Below are 20,031 nucleotides of genomic sequence, written 5' to 3'. Positions count from 1 at the left end.
GCCACGCATTCCTGTAAACATTGATTGCTGTTAAGTGCTCTTACTGGAAAAAAAGCACATGTAAATTATACCTTCTGCTCTTTGCATCAGAGTCACAGACCATTACGTTTTTAGAACGCCTTTCAATTGTTAATGATTCCCAAAGTCCCTGATTGCACCAAGCACAGGAACAACCTGAAATCCTCTTCAGAGTAGAGAGTAATTACTCCACTTAGCAAAGGTTCATTTCAAGCAGCGTTAAAGCTCTTTGAGTCGCTTTTAAAATAAATGAAACCATGACCCCCACTTCTGCGGCTGTCTGTCCGTCAGTCAGTCTGTCACGTCACACTTTTGCCCTGCTCATATCTCCGCCATCGTTGCCCCTATCCATGTGAAATTTTCCACACACACTCCTTGCCTGCCAAACCACAACCCATCAATTCTCACATGGCCCTCTTCTAGCGCCACCATGAGGCCGATTCTTGCAAAACACATTTTTGGACACTAGCTGCTCCTAAATTTTTTGCCCTAAAATCACGCAAATCGGTACACAGTATGTCTACACTCATCTCATCAACATGGACCTGTCCCATTTAGCGCCACCTTCAGGCCAATTTTTTAAAACACATTTTTGGACACTGCTCCTACAGATTTTGCCCTAACATCACGCAAATCGCTACACAGTATGTCTACACTCATGTCATCAACATGGATCTGTCCCATATAGCGCCACCATCAGGCCGATTTTTTCAAACACATTTTTGGACACTGCTCCTACACATTTTGCCCTAAAATCACGCAAATTGGTACACACTTGCTCTACGCTCATGTCATCAACATGGATCTCTCCCATTTAGCGCCACCTTCAGGCCGATTTTTAATAACACATTTTTGGACACTGCTCCTACACATTTTGGCCTAAAATCACACTGCGACCTGACGGTCGCTCATCTCCCGATTAGGGAGTCTTACTGGTGGATACACACTATTCAATAATAAATACAGCCAATGAAAATCTAATAGATGAACAGACAAACAGGCACTTTGAGGAAAGCAAAACATGTATTTATCATGAGTTTTAAGAGGTGAACATTTAACGAATCGTCTCTGTCGAGTGGACACTTTCATACTGTATGTACAGTATGTCCAGAAGTGTTACTTTTCAGGATTCAAATTCAAAAGCATCAAAAGTAGCCGATCTGCAAGCTCTATACAGAGATGCTTTGGTGAGATGATGTCAATCAAGCGTATGAGATAAAATATGGAGATAAGAGGTTTCTGCCTGACAACAGCGAAATCTCCAGTGGTGGATAAAGTACTCACATTTTTTACTTGAGTAAAAGTATCAATACTGCAATGTAGAAATACTCTGTTAGGGTGCCCTCACACCAAAATACCCGGAGAGTGGAATCCACGTTCCGCCAATGCTTTTCAATGAGAGTGAAGCGGTTTCATGCAAGCAGAGGATTTCTGCAAAAAACGCTCCCTTAGGGTGCCCTCACACCAACATACCTAGAGTGGAATCCGCCAATGCATTTCAATGAGAATGGAGCGTTTTTTGCAGAATTCCTCAAGCTACCTGCATGAAACCGCTCCATTCTCATTGAAATGCATTGGCGGATTCCACTCTAGGTATTTTGGTGTGGCTGCAGCCTTATCATTGAAATGCATTGGCGGAACGCGGATTCCACTCTCATAGGTATTTTGGTGTGAGTTGTGCCCTTACAAGTAAAAGTCCAGAATTCAAAATGTACTTGAGTAAAAGTATGAAAGTATTGGCATCAAAATGTACAAAAATGTATGAAAATAGCAGATCTACAACGCGACACGTTGTGAGCTTGTAGATCGGCTATTTTCAAATAGCCACGGTATAGAATAAGGCTAAAGTGCATTAATGTATGTCTTATAATATAATAATTTATATCTGCAAAGTAACTAGTAACTAAAGTTTTCAAATAACTGTAGTGGACTAAGTACAATATTTGGATACGAGATGTAGTGGAGTAGAAGTAAAAGTACTGAAAAATGGAAATACTCAAGTAAAGTACAAATACCTCAAAACTGTACTTAAGTACAGTACTTAAGTAAATGTACTTAGTTACTTTACACCACTGGAAATCTCAAATGCCATAAGCGGGTGTCCAACCTGTGGCGAGGGTAGCTGTTGGGGGACCTGCTCGTCCAGTGGGCTCCTCAGAAGAGTTTCGCCCAGGATTTGGTCCAAATGTTGGGCCATGACCGTCTGTTGCTCCACACTGCAGTGGTTCTCCAGAGACAGAATGACAGGGAGGTCTGATGCCTATAACAGAACAGAAAGGAAAGCCAAGAGTGAATATTGTATTATCAAGGCTCTGTCTGCCTGTAGAATACAATTGTCTCTCACTCTCTTTCTCTCTATATCTCTATTCGACAAGAGAACAGAGAGACATGTAAAGAGAATGAAAGGGAATGAAACAAGGGAGCTATAGTAACATGCACACATGAGAACGTGTGTTATGATGAAAAGCAGTTATGCTTGTGAAAAGTATGTTTGTGCTCCATTATCCAAAAGACAAAGATCTCTATGTGTGGGGATCTTGCCCCTGCACCTTGAAACTGGTAGATATAGAGGAGTAGTGGAGGAAGTATTGTGACATAAATGATATTGAGAATGAGTTCCACTTTATGTTCTACTGCCCTTTGTATCATAAGCTACGTAAAAGACTGTTTAATAAGTGTAAAAACCTAGATTTGATATGGTTAAGTGACGCAGAGAGACTTGGTTGGGTTTTTGAACACAAGATATTTGCACTGGCAGAATATTTAGAGAAAGCATGGGACAAACGGACAAAGAAAACATATATGTAAGGTATATTTATTTTGTTTTGGCATTTCTTTTCTTTTCTTTATATTATTGTTGTGCACTGTGTGCAGTTTCCAATAATGGAATGTGATATTGTTTATTTATGTATGGTGTCTTATAATCCCGTAAGGGATGGATGGGTCTTTTAGAGAAGACACGAAAATAAAAATTAATTAGTTCATTCATTCTTTCATTCATTCTTTCATTCATGCACGCAGACACACAAGAGAAGAAAAGAGAGTGAGCGGGGCCGGCTCCAGGGGCACCCCCTAAGCCCCCCCACCCCACAAACCCAATACTGATGAAAAATATTTAAGGAATAAATAAATAAAATGTATATGAATATGTGAAAGACAATTGACTGACTTCTATGTAAACCATACTATTAAATCATACTTTTTATGCTGGAAAGCATCTTCAGCCTCTCAAAAACCCTATCCGATCACCTACAGTCCTCAGATTTGGAGCTGGAAACGGCCAATGATTGCGACCGTCAGGTCGCAGTTTAGTATCAAAACCTCCACCGGCCGTCCGTCGGTCGGTCGGTCGGTCACACGTCACACGTCACACCTTTGCCCTGCTCATATCTCCGCATCAGTATGACATCACACTGCTGACATCAGTATGACATCACACCGTACACAAATGACCCTTATATAAGACCGGCATTATCTACCGACAGATTAGTAACAATATGTCAAAATCGTCTAGGAAGGATGGTGTGAGTCATGCTGGCAGTGATGACCTGCCTCGGACCCTGCTTGCATCTAATCTGTCGGTAGATAATGCCGGTCTTATATAAGGGTCATTTGTGTACGGTGTGATGTCATACTGATGTCAGCAGTGTGATGTCATACTGATGTCAGCAGCTATGTCTCTATATATGGAGTTATATGTTGTTCGTGTCCAAATATGGGGCTTGTGAGGTCAGACTTAGTGAGATTCGTCAGTTATCTCCATATATGGAGGGATGTGTTGGTTATCTCCATATCTGGAGATTCAACCTTCAACGATTTTGACATCTTGTTACTAATCTGTCGGTAGATAATGCCGGTCTTATATAAGGGTCATTTGTGTACGGTGTGATGTCATACTGATGTCAGCAGTGTGATGTCATACTGATGTCAGCAGCTATGTCTCTATATATGGAGTTATATGTTGTTCGTGTCCAAATATGGGGCTTGTGAGGTCAGACTTAGTGAGATTCGTCGGTTATCTCCATATATGGAGGGATGTGTTGGTTATCTCCATATCTGGAGATTCAACCTTCAACGATTTTGACATCTTGTTACTAATCTGTCGGTAGATAATGCCGGTCTTATATAAGGGTCATTTGTGTACGGTGTGATGTCATACTGCCAGCATGACTCACACCATCCTTCCTAGACGATTTTGACATATTGTTTGTGGAGATAAGCGACCAACGGTCGCTTATCTCCCGAGTCTTACTGGTCTGGTCTGTTCAGTTATCCATACCCTATAAGCAAGAGAATCTTGTTTGTTATATTAGTACTATTCATTATTGTTTGTTGCCAAAATTAATTAGCCCCTGCTCTAAAAAAGCCAGCTCCCCCATAGCCCCCCCAGTCACAATTCTTTGGAGCCGCCACTGAGAGTGAGAATGAAACAAGGGAGGTACCATAACAAAGTGATAAGATAACATAGGGGTTTCCTGTCTTAAATAGCAGCACACAATAGAACAGACCCAGCATGTGTGCACGTGTGTGTGTTCTGTTAGCCTCCCTCTTTCCATTTGCTATCTATATTTTTATCTCTCTCCCAGTCTCTCTCACACACAAAAAAGTTTGAGAACCACCGGGGTTAAATGCATCGCCTGTTTTGGCCATCTTGTCTGTGTATCTCTGTCTGTCTGTCTGTCTGTATGTCACGCCTGACACTGTGGTTCTATGGGTTTGTCGCTCTGACATCATCCTCTGATGTCACTGTGATGTCACTCTGAACAGAATGGGTTTGCCGCTCTGACATCACGTCTGGCTTGATTTCCCTTTTATGCCCATATATGGAGATCGCTGATGTCATCATGAGTCACACTTGCAATGAATTACGTCCTTGTCTGTTTTATGCCCATATATGGAGATCCCTGTCCCGATGTCATCAATATTAAGCACATATCTGGGAATGCCCATATTTGGTAATGCCCATATATGGGCGTGTTCTGACATCACATTGTTGACTATCATGCAGGGGTCTCCATAATGGGTGACTGGTCCGATATATATCACTGGGCATCTAGATGGCCAAGAATTGGCGTCCTGAGGCATCTTACTAGATTATCGGTACTGGTTTGGTCATTGTCACCAGGGCAGGGATTTCATGGAGGCCATGGTCGCCGTTGCCCATTTCTGACTATCACTTTCTCTTGTCTCTTTTTGTCAATATGTAGACAGTTGTTGAGATTCTGAAATCTTAACTCCACAGAGTCCCCATCTTTTAACCAATCCAGTTGATTTGTGCATGGCTGAGCAATGGATCAGATTGTAAATACCATCAACCCTTAAATTCAACAAATTCTTTCAATGGACTAAAATTGTCTTTATTTGATGGCCTTCCTACCCTGGAATTTGGCCTTGTGCCCTCAAAAATTGACAACACCAAAGGCCTTGCCCCTAAAATGACGAAATTCTAGGCCTGATTGTCACTGTATTTGTTATATCTGCCATGTGCAATTTTCATTTGCAAAGCCATAAAAGGCAAACAGGACGTACATTTTGATTCACGTGCCATGCCAAAAACACTATTGAATCCTTAATCGCAATTATGTGTACGACAAAAATGTAACGATCCTTGTTGTTGCTCCCACCTTGAAGGCGTACTCCCCGACCGCGGCGACAACGTCCTTGAAGAGGATCTTGGAGGTCAGCGTGTGCCCGTGATAGACCACAGGCTGGCCGTCAGCGCCGTCCCAACAGTCCACCTCTACACAGCGACAGCCCCGCTTCAGAGCCCTACACCACACACACACACACACACACGCACACACGCACGCACACACACACACACACACACACACACACACACACACACACACACACACACACGAGTCGACTCAGTAAAAACTTGGGTTGAAGTCGACTTTAACGTTTGATGACGTCATTATCAAACGAAACCCGAAAATGACTTAGAATAGAATAGCCTAAAGAAATCCCTTCTCCCTTAACGAGGCTTTTGTTTTGATGTTAATATTATAGGTTAGTTAATTAATGGCGGAGTGAAAACTCCCTGTGCTAATGTGATTCATTTCATTGACAAAACAGTTGTAAAAGGAGAGAATCTATAATGATAGAAAAATACACAAAAAATAAATTCTTCTTTTTTCCTCAACTTTCGACTTTCCCTGGTGCGAGTCGACTTGTGTAATGAATTCGACTGAGTCGACTTTTTGATTAATGCCCAAACACACACACAAACGCATGCACACCGTGACCCCCGAAACAAACAGGGTGACCCCCACCCTGACAAGCACTTGGAATTGTAGTATTACATTTAATGTGACTCGGTTCCACAGATAAATATTGTGAAAATAGCAGATCTACATGCTCACAATGCCTCGCGCTATTTTCACAATGTTCTCCTCTTGCCTACTTAACATTTGACAGTTCGTTATTAAAACGGTCTTGAAAGTCCTTAAAGGTGATACACCATGAAATTTCACTTTTCCTATTTTAAAACCTTTTTTTGGGGTCCCACTAGCACCTTCTATCCTCACAAAGTCCCATTTCTGACCGTTGTGTCTTTCTCTGGTTTTGAGAAGGCGAAGGTTAAAAGTATCCCACGGGTTCTCAAAACAGGCTATCCAGATTTGCTGCCGTCGATGACGTCATCGACGGCCGTTTGAAGATACCTTGTATGAACGGTTTTGGACATACAAGGTATGCTATGAATATAAGGTGCTGGGAGTGAAAATTATAATGTAGGGGTGCCTCGGATTAAAAAAACTAGACCAGGTCAACCTGGTTGTGCCAGACCCCCTGTCTGTCATCATCATTTATGACATCATGCCTAGGCATGTCATCATCATGTCATCATCATATATACCCTTTATATAGAAAACCCGGACCGACAGACATTTGCTTATGTAGGCCCTACCCATTTCATGGGTCTGGCAAATATATTTATGGGGTACCCTGAGACAAAAATGTTTGGGAACCCCTGATCTAGGGACCACACAAAATAATTTGGGGACCCCACTTGGTGTCCCGAGACTCCCGACCCCAAGTTTGAGACTAATTTGGACCCCACTTTGTAGAACCCCTTCCTGCCTTACTGGATGTATGCCTCCTGGCTGCTCTGCCCTCGGAGCTGGTCCTCCAGGAGGTAGGTGTTGTGGGAGGAGGAGATGAAGTAGTGGCTCAGCGGCTGGCTCATGTCCTGGTGGCGCTCCCGACAGTCGGCTCTGAAGATGGAGCCATCCTTGGAGCACAGGTACGCCTGGAAGCCATCCAGAGACATGGCCCCCTGCTGCTTGGCTACACGGGAGAGAGAGGATGTCATAAAGACACGTTAGGGCAGTGGTTCTCAACCTTTTCAGGCCACGACCCACCAAAATAATCATATTTGAACTGGGTACTCCCCCACCCTGACGAGCACTAAGAGTTGAGGCATTACATTTTGTATATCACGATTGGCGTTGTGAGCATGTAGATTGTCTATTTTCACAATTTCTTCCTCTATATTTGACAATTTGGCCAATGTTTTATTTGTCATTTCAGAGGTATTAAAAAGTCACTTTAGAAATGTGCTATACATTTAAACTTTATGTTGGTTTGTTTACCGTTGAGTGAGAAAACAGTGTTGCACATTAAGTTAATCATCTGGGGAGTGGGGACCCCCCAAAATCATTTGAGGGGGAGGGGGGGGGGGGGGGGTGTTGAGAACCACTGCGTTAGGGTTACAACACTCTAAGCTAACGCGGATTAATTACATCCTTGTCCGTTTTATGCACATATATGGAGATCCCTGTCCCAGTGTCAACAATATTAAGGGCATATCTGGGAATGCCCATATATGGGCATGTTCTGGCATTCTCAGATCACACTTGCAAATTAATTACGTCCTTGCCCATATATATCGAAACCACTTTCAGAACGAAATACTATTTGCACTTTACTTGAGTATTTCCAGCTTTCAGTAATTGTAATTTTACTCCCCAACAATTATTTGAAAACTTTAGTTACTAGTTACTTTGCAGATATAAATGATTATATTATAAAACATACATTAATCCACTTTAGCACTATTTTATACCTTGGCTATTTGAAAATAGCCGATCTACAAGCTCACAACGCGTCACATCGCGACGCGCTGTGAGCTTATAGATCTGCTATTTTCAAACATTTTGTACTTTTACTTTTGGTACTTTAATTATATTCTGATTCCAATACTTTCATACTTTTACTCAAGTACATTTTGAATTCCAGACTTTTAAGCCCCGTTTTCACTGAGTCAAACTTCTGGAAGTTTTTTCCAAAATGACGGCAATTTTGAAATTCACGCCATGTGAAAACGGCCACTTATTTTGTCTTCCGTTAGTTTTGGGGTCCAAAATTTGACGGGAAAATACCTAGTATTTTTTGCTCAAAGTACTGGGAGAATACAAATTTCCCCACAGTGAAAACGGCATACCGTGATTTTTACTTTTTTCGGACAAGCAGGTGCATGCAAGGAGCCAATATTAACAGTTAAAGCATTGTAATTGGGACTGAAAGCTTCACCTTGCATAAAGGGATTAATTATTAGGCTAGAGAATCCATATTGCATTCGAATGTAGGCCTATATTAAGCCAAACACAGAAGACAGAAGTCTATTTCTTTCTCCAGCCTACGGCCGCGGGTGCTGAGAAATACAATCTCTTGCAAGATCATTTCATGGTTCAAACTTATTTTATTTTATAGCCTATGTTTTGTCTGATTGGGACGCAATGCGCTCATTAGGCCTATGCTGTGATGAAAGTTGGAAGCTACCAACTCAAAGAGCTGCATCATTAGTTAATAGTTTCTCGTCGTTGTGTGATTAAAAGTGTTTTGCTGAGCTGAGCAGAATGCGTCGTACGAGTCTGGTCATCATCCATCGTTTACGGTGACGCGTGAAGAAAAAATAGCTAATCTACAAGCCCACAATCCCACATGTGCAACACGTTGCATAAGCGATCCTTTCTTATGTGACACATAAGGTTCACATGATATGTGTTGTTTCATGAAGAATATTTCTTGTAACTTGTTAAATCCATTGGTGAGAGAGAAAAAGAGAGACAGACAACGACTCGCTGCTGCTCGAGCAAGCAGCCAGACAGTGTGGTGCGCACACTGGTGCAGTTGATGGATGTATGGATGGCCGTTGCCATGTCTGCTAATTATAAGCGACTATGGTCTTGATTTCCGTAAAGTTGCTTGTATATATTGATCGTTTCTGGTTGCGTTTTATTTGTTGTGATCTTTTAGATCGGTAATTGTGAAGTAGCTGATGTGGCGATGCTTATAGTTTTAAATTGCTCGTGTGGCCTAGATAATATCACTTTTTGGGGCTTATTTTCGTACATCTGGTTGCTTATTTCTCTCGCAAAGTCTGGCAACACGGACTTTCAAAGTCTTTCATACCGCGACAATGCTTTAGTGAAAACGATGTATTTTATGGCTATGCCAGCATTTTTGCTCATGTGAAAACACCCAAAAAACAAAACTCCCGGCAAGTTGAAAATGATTATGCTAATTATTTTGCAGGAAAAATTCCGGAACTGTAGTGAAAACATGCCTTTACTTAAAGTTATACCATGTAACTTTTTTTATAAAACAAATCTTAAAATTGTCCTAACTATTAAATCGCTAAAGTTTTAGAACACCCACTCTGTTAGCAGTGACGGGCGGGATTTCCCGGCAAAATGACGTAATCTGCATCATCTGTATACGTTGTGTATACGTTGGCCAATCACATCGAAAAAAGCAATACCGCGACTGACCACTAGTTTAGCAACTTACACAGTATAGCTTTAACTGAGTATTTCTATAGTGCCGTATTGATACTTTTTACTTAAGTAAAACATCCGAGTACTTTTTCCACCACTGTTCAAAACTACAACAACCGCACAACGTTTACCTATATCCGAGGGTTCGTAGAGGTGGATGAGCTCCTGGGCGTACTCGGCGCCGCGCTGCCCTTCCTTCTGCTCCTGGGTGAGGAAGCACTGCAGCTCGTCCAGGGTCAGCCTCTCTCCGTCCCCTGAGAAGTCCTGGAACACCTTGAACACCTCGTCCCTCTGGGTCAGCAGCCTGTAGAACTGCACAAACTCCTCCATCTCTAGGGAGTCCGTCTCTGACTTGTCAGCCATCTGTGGCAGGGGCGTCACAAGGGAGGGGGGGGGGAGTGGGACTGAGTTACTAGGGCCCACGGTGGAGGGGACTTTATTATTTTATACTTTAGCTATTGAAAAATAGCAGATATACAAGCTCTGCAAGCTTGTAGATCTGCGATTTTTGAAAAGTAGTGAAAATGTGCAAATCTTTGAATGTATGTATTTTTTAAGTGAACATTTGCAACTCAAATTTTGGAACTAAATATTTTGAGATGGAGGTCGGTGGCCAAATACATATCTTCATTTTGGGGGTCCTTCACATGAAAAGGTTTGAGCACCACTGACATGGAAACATCTGTGGATCAAGGTAAGTTAACCCATTAAGACAATGAGACCGTTCAGTGCCCATACCCTCGGTGGGGTTGGCGAAAGGGCTTTTCTGTGTGGAGTTTGCATGTTCACCACGTGTCCCCTAGGGTAGGTACCCTCACAAAAAAAAACATGCAGTAATCCTGGTCTCTATACTGCCTCCCCCTGGCCAGCCGGGGCGCCTGATGGAGGGGAAAGGAACTGGTTGGAATAACGGTAACATGTCATTACACGTTCCTTCCACACCACATCGGGGAACTGCCACCTGTTGATTTCTTTTTTTTCTTTTCTTTTTTTTAGTGTTAGATTTTTTATTGTACAAGCTCACAACGCAAAGCGACATCTGGGGGCAGCAGTGTCTCAGGCTCTACATTTCGGGGTACCGAAAACATTGGGTGTGAGGAGCTTACCGTGAAGAGGTGCAAAGCGTGGTTCTCGTCCATGTCCGTGTTCATCATCTTCAGCAGTTTGCGCACCTCCTTGAAGTTCATCCGCCCATCTTTGTTCTTGTCAGCCTTCTTAAACCAGTCCTCCACCCACCTGAAGGGTGGTTAAGGTCACCTAACTCCAATGTGTGCTTCAATCGCCCTGTACTTTTGTTTGTTTTTAACTCATCTGGTGCCGGGCCACTTGGGGGCGCCAAAGTCTGTTGAGTGGCCAGGGTCCCTCTCATAGACGAGCGTTGCAACATACAGGGACTCACGTAGCAGTGACGTGCGTGTTCACGTTTGTGCATGTGATGAAAAAGACCCGGCAGAAAATGGCTACAAGATTGCTATAGGCTAACACTCATTAAGAAGATCGATTTTCGGCGATTTAGCCGTAAATAAAACGTTTCCGCTTCGAACACAGTTCAGAGAAAATGAGCTTCAAAGATGTGAGTTTGTATTGGATTTGGCGGCGCGATGCGGCGGCGTTACCCTCTCGCGGGCCGATGTAAACAGAATCGCGGCCCCGGGCCTGGATGGAAATTTAGACCGGGGCTTCGTTGAGGCCTCCGATTAATTAATTAATTTTATTAAAAAAGCCGGACTAGATCGGGATCGGCACCCCGGAATACGTCACGCCGCCGACAGTATAGATTGAGTTTTTTTGGGGGGGCTCTAAACTTTATTCTAAACCATTTGCAATGGAATCAATCGTCGGACCATCTAGACTCGGTCGTTGGAAAGCGTAGGACGAGCCAGGACCACCCACATCTCTACAAGCAGCTCAGGGTAAGTAAAATAGCAAAAAAATATTGTATTGTATTGAAAAAAAGCCGAACTTGTTCGGGATAGGCACAAGAAGGGTTAATGTAAAATGTAATATGTCTCTCTTTAGTTATCAGAGTTATAGTTGAATTCAATAAGACTTATACTAAGACAAGTGAACATGCCTTGATATTATACTCTTCCATTTAAATGCAGCACTGATCTTTTACAGTGTCAGTATCATCAACAGAAGGTGTTTCTGTTTTGCTTTATGAAAACCATCACCACCACAGCCAGCATAATACAACACCATCTCCTCCATCCATAAAGCCCACACCCTGAAGAAAACAAACTCCATCCCCAGTAACCCCACTCTCTCCCCACACAATCAATAACCTTTACCTTCAGGTCATAAGCCCCTTAACAAAATCATGATCATAATAGTCCTTATAGCATTTCCTTTCTCAGCAAACAATACAAGGGCAGACCCCCAATACCCACACACTATATTGTATTCTAATTATGTGTATTCATGTATGTACTGCTGTGTGTATTCAATTCAATATTTATGCATTTATTTATCTTTGTCCTTGTTGTTATAGTGATCGCCCTGAGAGGACGCGATTTGATCCCAAGTGAGGTCACACCAAAGACTGTAAAAGGGACCCAATGCCTCCCTGCTTAGTTGGCACTCGGCATCAAGGGTTGGATCGGGGGTACAGTAAGTCCCTGCGACATAATAGCGTCCAGGGTGTGTGCTTATCTACATCATGGCTGAGGGATGTACTTGTGCATCAAGGCTTACTTACTTAATATTTATGTTAATTGTTGTCTGTAATCGATAGCAATCAATTCAAATCAATAAATTCATCCCTTGAGAACAGACCCGAATAAAACACACAGCACTTGTACATTGACACACACACACACACACACACACACACACACACACACACACACACACACACACACGCACACGCACACGCACACACACACACACACACACATACACACACGCTTGCTGAACAGTGAACACCTCGAAGGATACTGGCCGAGCCTCTCTTTCTCGTCCATATTTTCGGCCTTGTGGATCAGCTTGCGTACGCCACGGACCCAGGCCCGCGCCTCCCCGGGCGAGTCGGCCACCAGGTCCAGGTTTCCTTGGCGGCCGTGGAACACCAGGGTGAAGCAGTGTTCCGCGGGGAACTCCTCGGCGATGCTCATCAGCAGCTCCGACTGGTGTCCCTCCCGCACCGCCTCCACGTCACTCACTGAGACTGAGAGCATGAGCAGCATGGCAATGGAATAGATCAGTCAGTGCTTCTCAAACTTTTTCATGTTAAAACCCATTTAAGACCCGAGGACCCGATTCTACAAAATGTCTTCTAAAAGGCTTTGCACACAGGACCTTGGCGTTTTCTTCTTTTTTTTCTCGTTTGCTGCATGATTAAAACGCATTGGATTTGGTGTGCAAGGCTGTGCGGAATCCACACTGCGGATCCGAAAAGGAGTCATACAAGGAGTCAATGAGTTTTTACCGCATGCGACAAGATGCACAAATCGAACTGTGTTCGATTGGGAAAGAATGCACAGCCGCAGCCACCTGCCGCATAGCAAATTCGGAGCCGGTGTGCATGAGGTCATAGAGAATCATTGTTTTCTTTTAAAAAATGAAATAATCGTCAGTTTTTTCCGTTTCTCAAAAATAGCAGATCTACAAGCTCATAGCGCGACACTAAACCCCTGTCCTAAAGGGTTACTACAGGTACAGACAGTAGATTTTGATGGATTTGCACAAACTGAAGTCCCACCGAGTAACCCCGGATGGCCTTATTGCTGCAGAAGGAACTCTGCATGTAAAACATGGCTGTCACGGTTGCTGCCTTGCTCAAAGGATATCTTCTCCTTGTCTTTGTGTCTAAATCCAGTAAGCCTAGGCTGTGTGTATGTGTATTATCTCCCTTTGATAAACGACAAGTGCCTGGACAATAGTCTGTTCACAATATAGAGTTTTTACTGGTTTTAATTTGTAAATGAATGCCCTACTTGATCATGTTTTTTACTGTTTTACTGTTTTTGAGTCCTGGAAAGTAACAGTTTTGGACATATGGGGTTTCCACCCAACAGAGAGATATTAAAGGGAACTCTGGGATTGTCTTCTGGAACTGTTACATCCGTGACCCGATTCCGGATGAGCGGAAGGAGATGGATGGGTGGATGTATAAGACAAGATTAGAAAACTTTATTGCCCTTCAATTTTTACATAAAATGGACATTTGTCTTTGGCATTATATTAGCTATTATCAAATAATTAATCCATTTTCATAATATAGTGAGTGATATTCATTTCTGAGGAGACATTATGTTATGAGAGTGGTCAATATGGCAGTACAGAACACAAGATACACATAAATAACACGGCAGGTGTACTCACAGGTGGAGTGGCCCCTTCCTGCCCACCTGGACTTGTACCAGATCGTCGTCCTGTCTTCAAGGAGACGGAAATGTCTTTGCTTCTTCCAGGAACGTGACTTGACCTTCCTCAGGGTCGACCCCGCCATCATCACCCTGAGGTCTTCATCATCTTGCAGACCTGGGCAGTCAGATAATCAATCACTGTGTTAAATTGCATGACATTATTTGCATGTCACAAAACTGAACATATAGAATTTGCTTAAGATATGATTCACTGCGTGAAGTGAGTGTGATCTGATTAACTGCGGTTTTAAATTACTTTATATACAACCATGTTTGTCTGGAATCCAAAAAGTAAAGTATGCCTAAAAACCCATTTCTTTCAATATATTATTGCTGTATTTTTGTAGGAACAGACATTTGATCATTATTGACAACACTAGTAAAATCTGTTATTGTAGAGCAGGGGTCTTCAACAGGAGGTCAGAGACCCCTAGGGGGTCCTCAGAGTTACTACAGGGGGCCCTCCAAATCTTTGAGTGATAGAAACCTTTTTTCTCCATTTTTATATCTACCACTTGAACCCTATAATGTCCATATTCTGAGAACTTTAGCCAAAAATAGCAGATCTACAAGCTCAAAAGCTGCGAGGTGTTGTTATGAGCTTGTAGATCGTCTATTCTTGGCAAAGGTTTGGTGTAGAGGGGAAAAAGAGCAGACTAAGTACAGAGTGAAAGGTCAAGTTTGTTAAGTATTGATGGTTCAAGTGGTTAAATATCTGTGGTCATGAATCCAAAATACACTGATGATTGTGCTGTCAAACAATGCAATTGTGTCTGAAACAATCTCTGAAAATGTTGTGGTGGGTCCCTGCTTCATCTTTCTCTCAGCTAAGGGGTCCCTGGCCTGAAAACGTTGAAGACCCCTGTTGTAGAGTATGCTTTTCTGCATGCCACTGGGTGCTAAACCCGACTTGAGCGTGAACACTACGGGCTACAACGGGCTACAACGGGGCGTTCCCCACCAATGAGTGGACAGGTTGTCCGAGCGAATGGGTGAGCTACTGTAATTGTAATGTAAATCTGGCCAACCGCAACTGTGCTCGGCTGGGTGTTCATGGACTCTATACCAGGGGCTCCGATACCGTGAGTTCTGTTTCTCTCGAGCACCCAGCCGCAATGAGGAACACGGTGTTCCTCATTGCGGCTGGGTGCTCGAGAGAAACAGAACTCACGGTATCGGAGCCCCTGGTATAGAGTCCATGTGCACCTAACTGTACGAACCTGTCATCAATAATAGGATTCAGGCCTACTCACCTGAACTTTGCGGATCCATTGCTATTCTTCACTCGTGCCTACAGGAATTTGCTGCCAAAAAAAAAAAAACACACACACACAAACACCAAGTGTGAAGTGACGGGTGCCTTTTATGAGTTAATTTCGTGAAGTGACCGAAAAACAGACGAACATACACACAAAGCCAGATGTAGGAGCGGTTAGCATCATCACTCAATAGGAAGGATGATTTTTCTCTCCTACCCAGATATTGAAACAGCATGGCATCATGCATCTATTCAGATCAACTGTGGTCATCTACACAGTCAGTAACAGCATTATTCCAACACAACTGTATTCCTTCCACTGTAAAGTAAATATACTTTGTACAATTTTATGGTACTTTTACTTAAATTAAGTATTTCCAATTTTCAGTAGACTACTTTTACCACTCCACAACATTTTAATTCAGAGGCAATATAGGCCTAGGCTAGGCTACTTTTACTACACAACAATTATTTAAAGACTAAATATACTTTTTAGATTTTGACCATATTATTACATAACATTGACCACTTAGAGATTTATACATTTTAAACATTTCAAAAATTGTGAAATGGTAGGTTCTGCATAAACAGCATAATGAGTTAATACCAGACTTTTAGCCTACTTGTAGTTGTAACAGAGTATTTTTTTATCTTTCAGTATTGAGTAGAGTAGACACTCAATAACGCCACTGACATATTCCTCGCCGTACGAAGGTGTCGCTCGCTCGCCGAAGCTCACAAGGCGTTGCATGCATGAACATGCGACCGACGCGCTGTGTGTGATTTACTGCCTGAATCTCGGAAGAATATATTTAAACTCATTTTCACAAAAAATTAACAGCTTCATTCAATCTCTGAGGTGTCGGACTCGAGGAGGAGCTAACGTTAAACGTTAGCACGATAGTGACATTGCGTCAGTTAGCCAAACGTTATCCGTACCCGGTAAACAAATGCATTATTAACGCTACTACAACATGACGGTGCCCAAAGGGTCATCATTATTAGCCACTTGAAAGAATAAATAAAACAAACATACATTCGGCTGGTCTTTAGCTTCATTCTTTCTCCGTCTATCTGCCAACTAAGATACAACAGTCCGCTCACACTACCCACAGTTGCCGTTCTTTTTTTTTTAAAGATCACAAATCATTTGAATGGGGGGGGGGGGGGGGTGGAAGGCTATACTGCGTAAATCACACATACTGTAATTAGCTACACAGCCAATGGCAATGTGAGTCAAATGCAGCCATGTAAAAGGCTACAGAGTAGCCTACAGACTTCAACTGAGTCCCTCTCTACTGGCTTCACTTACTGCCCTCTGTCCTGCTCAAGGGAACCCACATCAATAATATAAACGATGAAGGGATGGAGAACTTTCACTTTCAGATCTCTCACACAGGTTTCCCCACAGGAATTCAGTTTGGGATTCAGCCAGACCATCACATTCATAGATTTCGTCTCTCTCTCTCTCTCTCTCTCTCTCTCTCTCTCTCTCTCTCTCTCGAACATACTTCTGCCAAAGCATAAATGTACACAATATACGATCAATCAATCAATACAATACAATCAAAACAAAATATGTACAATTGAACTTTGAAGGGAGTGAAACCGTGTTCATGTATTGAGGTTACTCAATGCAGACAGTGCAGGGCTACACAATGATTTATAGTCTCTCTCTCTCTCTGCACACACACGCGCGCGCACACACACGCACGCGCGCGCGCAAACACACACACACACACACACACACACACACACACACACACACACACACACACACACACACTCAAGTGGTCTCACTCATTAATCTGAATGAGAATGGGCTATCTTTTGGCATCTGATGTGGTCAGGATTGCTGACTCACTGAAGAAAATCACAGACAATCAGCAGTATCTACCCGGTCCAACAGAACAATGCCGAAAAATCAAGGTTTATAGGAATTAGAAGATGTTGGACAGGCTCATGATCTAGATCTCAATTTAGTTTAATCTGTTATAATACATTTTACTTGGAAATAATGGGTGTTTTTATTTTAACCCATAGTATCTCTATTCTGGGGGGATGCAACACAAAGCCGCAGTGTTGTGAGCTAGATCAGCTACCAAGTCAAAGAGCAGACCAAATACAGAGACAACTCGGGTCAAGGGAACTTTGTCTTTGGAGGGTTTAAGTGGTTTAAATGCATTTTACGTTTCATGGATTAACATTTGAGTAAATGCAAGGGATTTATTCAACGGATTATACAGGATAGGCCTAATGTATCTATCTTGTAATAGCATTAGTGTTGCAACATTCTGTGTATTTATTTTATAATGGGTAGCCTAATATATAGGATTCAATCCCCCAACTCTGGCAGCATTGTTTCCCAGCTGATCTATTAGGACCAATGCATGTTAGAACATAATACTGAATTATCTCGATGGAAACACTTCTCAGGAACATACTAAACTCAGCTGGAAAAAGATAACAGCAACATAGATTTGGCTATCTGAAAAAGGTTTGTGGGTGACCAAGAATGAAATGCCTCCTAAAAAGAAAGTCTTCCTGTGGCCTGTGATGCCTGTATCCATGAGTTCCTGTCTGGCACCAATCCTTTCCTCTCATTGTCCCTCCTACACGCATGCGGTTGTGTCTGTGTGCGTGTGTGTGGGGGGGTTCTGGGGGCTGCTCCTAATAACCTCAGATAGCCTAATAACCCACTCCTTGCAGCCCCCCACCTCTCTCTCTCACACACACACACACACACACACACACACACGCGCGCGCGCTACACACACACACACACACACACACACACACACACACACACACACACAGGTCACTTTATGTGAGAATTGCTAAACTTTTCCACCATAATGCAACTCTGCCAGTGTGGCAAATGATAGACGGAACATATTCATCATTTTATGATTTGTTCTAACACCACAACTGCGGCTGGCCAACACATCACCCCTCCCTTTATGGACTATGTTCTTTTAAGTATAAGTGTGCCGCTCTTCTACTTGGTGTCTCTTTCAGTCAAGTGAAAGTGTAATACTGAGGCTCTTGTCTCTCTTTGGCAATAATTCAGTTATGCACTAGAGAAATTAAACACACCCTGCTCCTCTGGCCAGGCCAAATCAAATGTTTTCAGACCACACAGCCAAATTGTATGTGGAGTTATTTTGAGGACAATGATGAAGTCCCCTGGACACTTGCCTTAGGGGAGATGAGTCACGCAGGGCTAGCCTATGTATTGACATGTACTTCACTAACCACAGACACATAGACACACACTCACATCACAGCACTGAATGTAAATATTCAGAATAAACAAGTAATCCACCAGGAGTGGCTTGTGGCTGTAAAGCCCTATATACGCTTTCATTCATTTCTGTGTTGCACGATATGGAATGTTACTTTTGTTCTGTGTGATGTGAGTATTATTATATGGTGCCCTGGTTCTTTAATAAGGCTATTTCTTTGCCGTGGGAGAATATCAAAGATTGTAACAAGTAGCATGCCTGGTCCAGTAAACTCAATAATGATAAGTATGATCCAGCCCTATGAAGCAAGCAAGGTTTTCTCTCAACTAATTGGAACCAGAGAGTGAAATATGAGACGGAATCAAAAACAGCAAGCACACGTTTTAAGGACAACCCCATCAACAGAAGAAACACAGAGGCAGTCATTGTGTCACTGCTAAAACCTGAAAAAGATTCAAACCCAAACTTTGGACATACCGTATGTTTGTAAGGGGAAAGAGTCGTACACAGTACTTACCAAAAATGAAGGGATCTTACTATGGCTGAGCATGGAAGTGTTGCAAAGATTTCCAGAGAATGCTATGCTGTGAGAGAAAGAACTCTCCCAGAGAGTGCCTCAAAAATGACTGGGGGTATCACCCTGTTTTAGGCTGGCCTACAAGGTGGTCCAGGCAGAGAGGTGTGGGTGTCTGGTTGGTCCTATGCTGATCTCCAGACATTGGGAGTACTGCCTGGGGACTGCAATCCCAGCACGAAGCCTTAGGAGACTGGGAGCGTCCAAAGGAAAATCTGGCTCAGCCTCTCTCCACCCCACCAGGCTGGGACAGGGAAACTTGACTCCCAGTCAACATTGCTGCATGCTGGTACAGTACACTCCTCCCCCTGGCCTTCCTTCCTTCCTCAGCTGTACAGCCACACCCACAGTGCTCCCATCCCATCCCTGCGCCCTCCCTTGCTCTTCTGCCTTCAATTACACCGTCTCTCTGATCCAACTGGATTCTCCACTCCCCTGCTCCAGTGCCTCAAGCAGAATATCTGTGTATTATTATGTATTAGACCAGATTACATAAGTAGTCTCTACTCATGTACATATAGCTGAATACAGTATATGTATATACTGTATGTGTGTATTTGTTTTATTTTGGTTTTGTCTGTGCTCGGTTGACATTATCTCTTATTATGTGAGGGTTTATTTGTGTATTATAGAGCATGGGTCTTCAACAGGGGGTCCTGGACACCTAGGGGGTCCTCAGAGTTACTACAGGGGGCCCTCCAAATCTTTGAGTGATAGAAAGTTGCTTTTCTCCTTTTTTATATTAACCTCTTTAACCCTAGTGACTGTCCATATTCTGAGAACTTTA

General features: G+C 42.8%; 1 protein-coding gene across 1 annotated transcript in view; it reads right to left on the bottom strand.

Moving 5' to 3' along the window:
* LOC308308231 (1-phosphatidylinositol 4,5-bisphosphate phosphodiesterase delta-4-like) overlaps positions 1-19,502 on the bottom strand; it is a 30,382-nt gene extending 10,880 nt beyond the window's left edge. The window contains exons 1-9 of the mRNA XM_080753596.1: positions 19,188-19,502; positions 15,421-15,471; positions 14,124-14,282; positions 12,738-12,966; positions 10,907-11,036; positions 9,932-10,163; positions 7,107-7,308; positions 5,643-5,787; positions 2,126-2,278 (exon numbers count right to left, since the gene is read on the bottom strand). Of these exons, the coding sequence (XP_080609722.1) occupies positions 2,126-2,278; positions 5,643-5,787; positions 7,107-7,308; positions 9,932-10,163; positions 10,907-11,036; positions 12,738-12,966; positions 14,124-14,282; positions 15,421-15,439 (1,269 nt within the window). The 5' untranslated portion in view covers positions 15,440-15,471; positions 19,188-19,502. The remainder of the gene's footprint in view (positions 1-2,125; positions 2,279-5,642; positions 5,788-7,106; positions 7,309-9,931; positions 10,164-10,906; positions 11,037-12,737; positions 12,967-14,123; positions 14,283-15,420; positions 15,472-19,187) is intronic.
* Positions 19,503-20,031: the final 529 nt, after the last annotated feature.

Source organism: Nannobrachium achirus, assembly GCF_963921795.1.
Source record: "Nannobrachium achirus genome assembly, chromosome: 22".
In the NCBI taxonomy this organism is placed as follows: Eukaryota; Metazoa; Chordata; class Actinopteri; order Myctophiformes; family Myctophidae; genus Nannobrachium; species Nannobrachium achirus.
The sequence above is the reverse complement of the archived record's forward strand: the minus strand, read 5'-3'. Positions and strand labels throughout refer to the sequence as shown.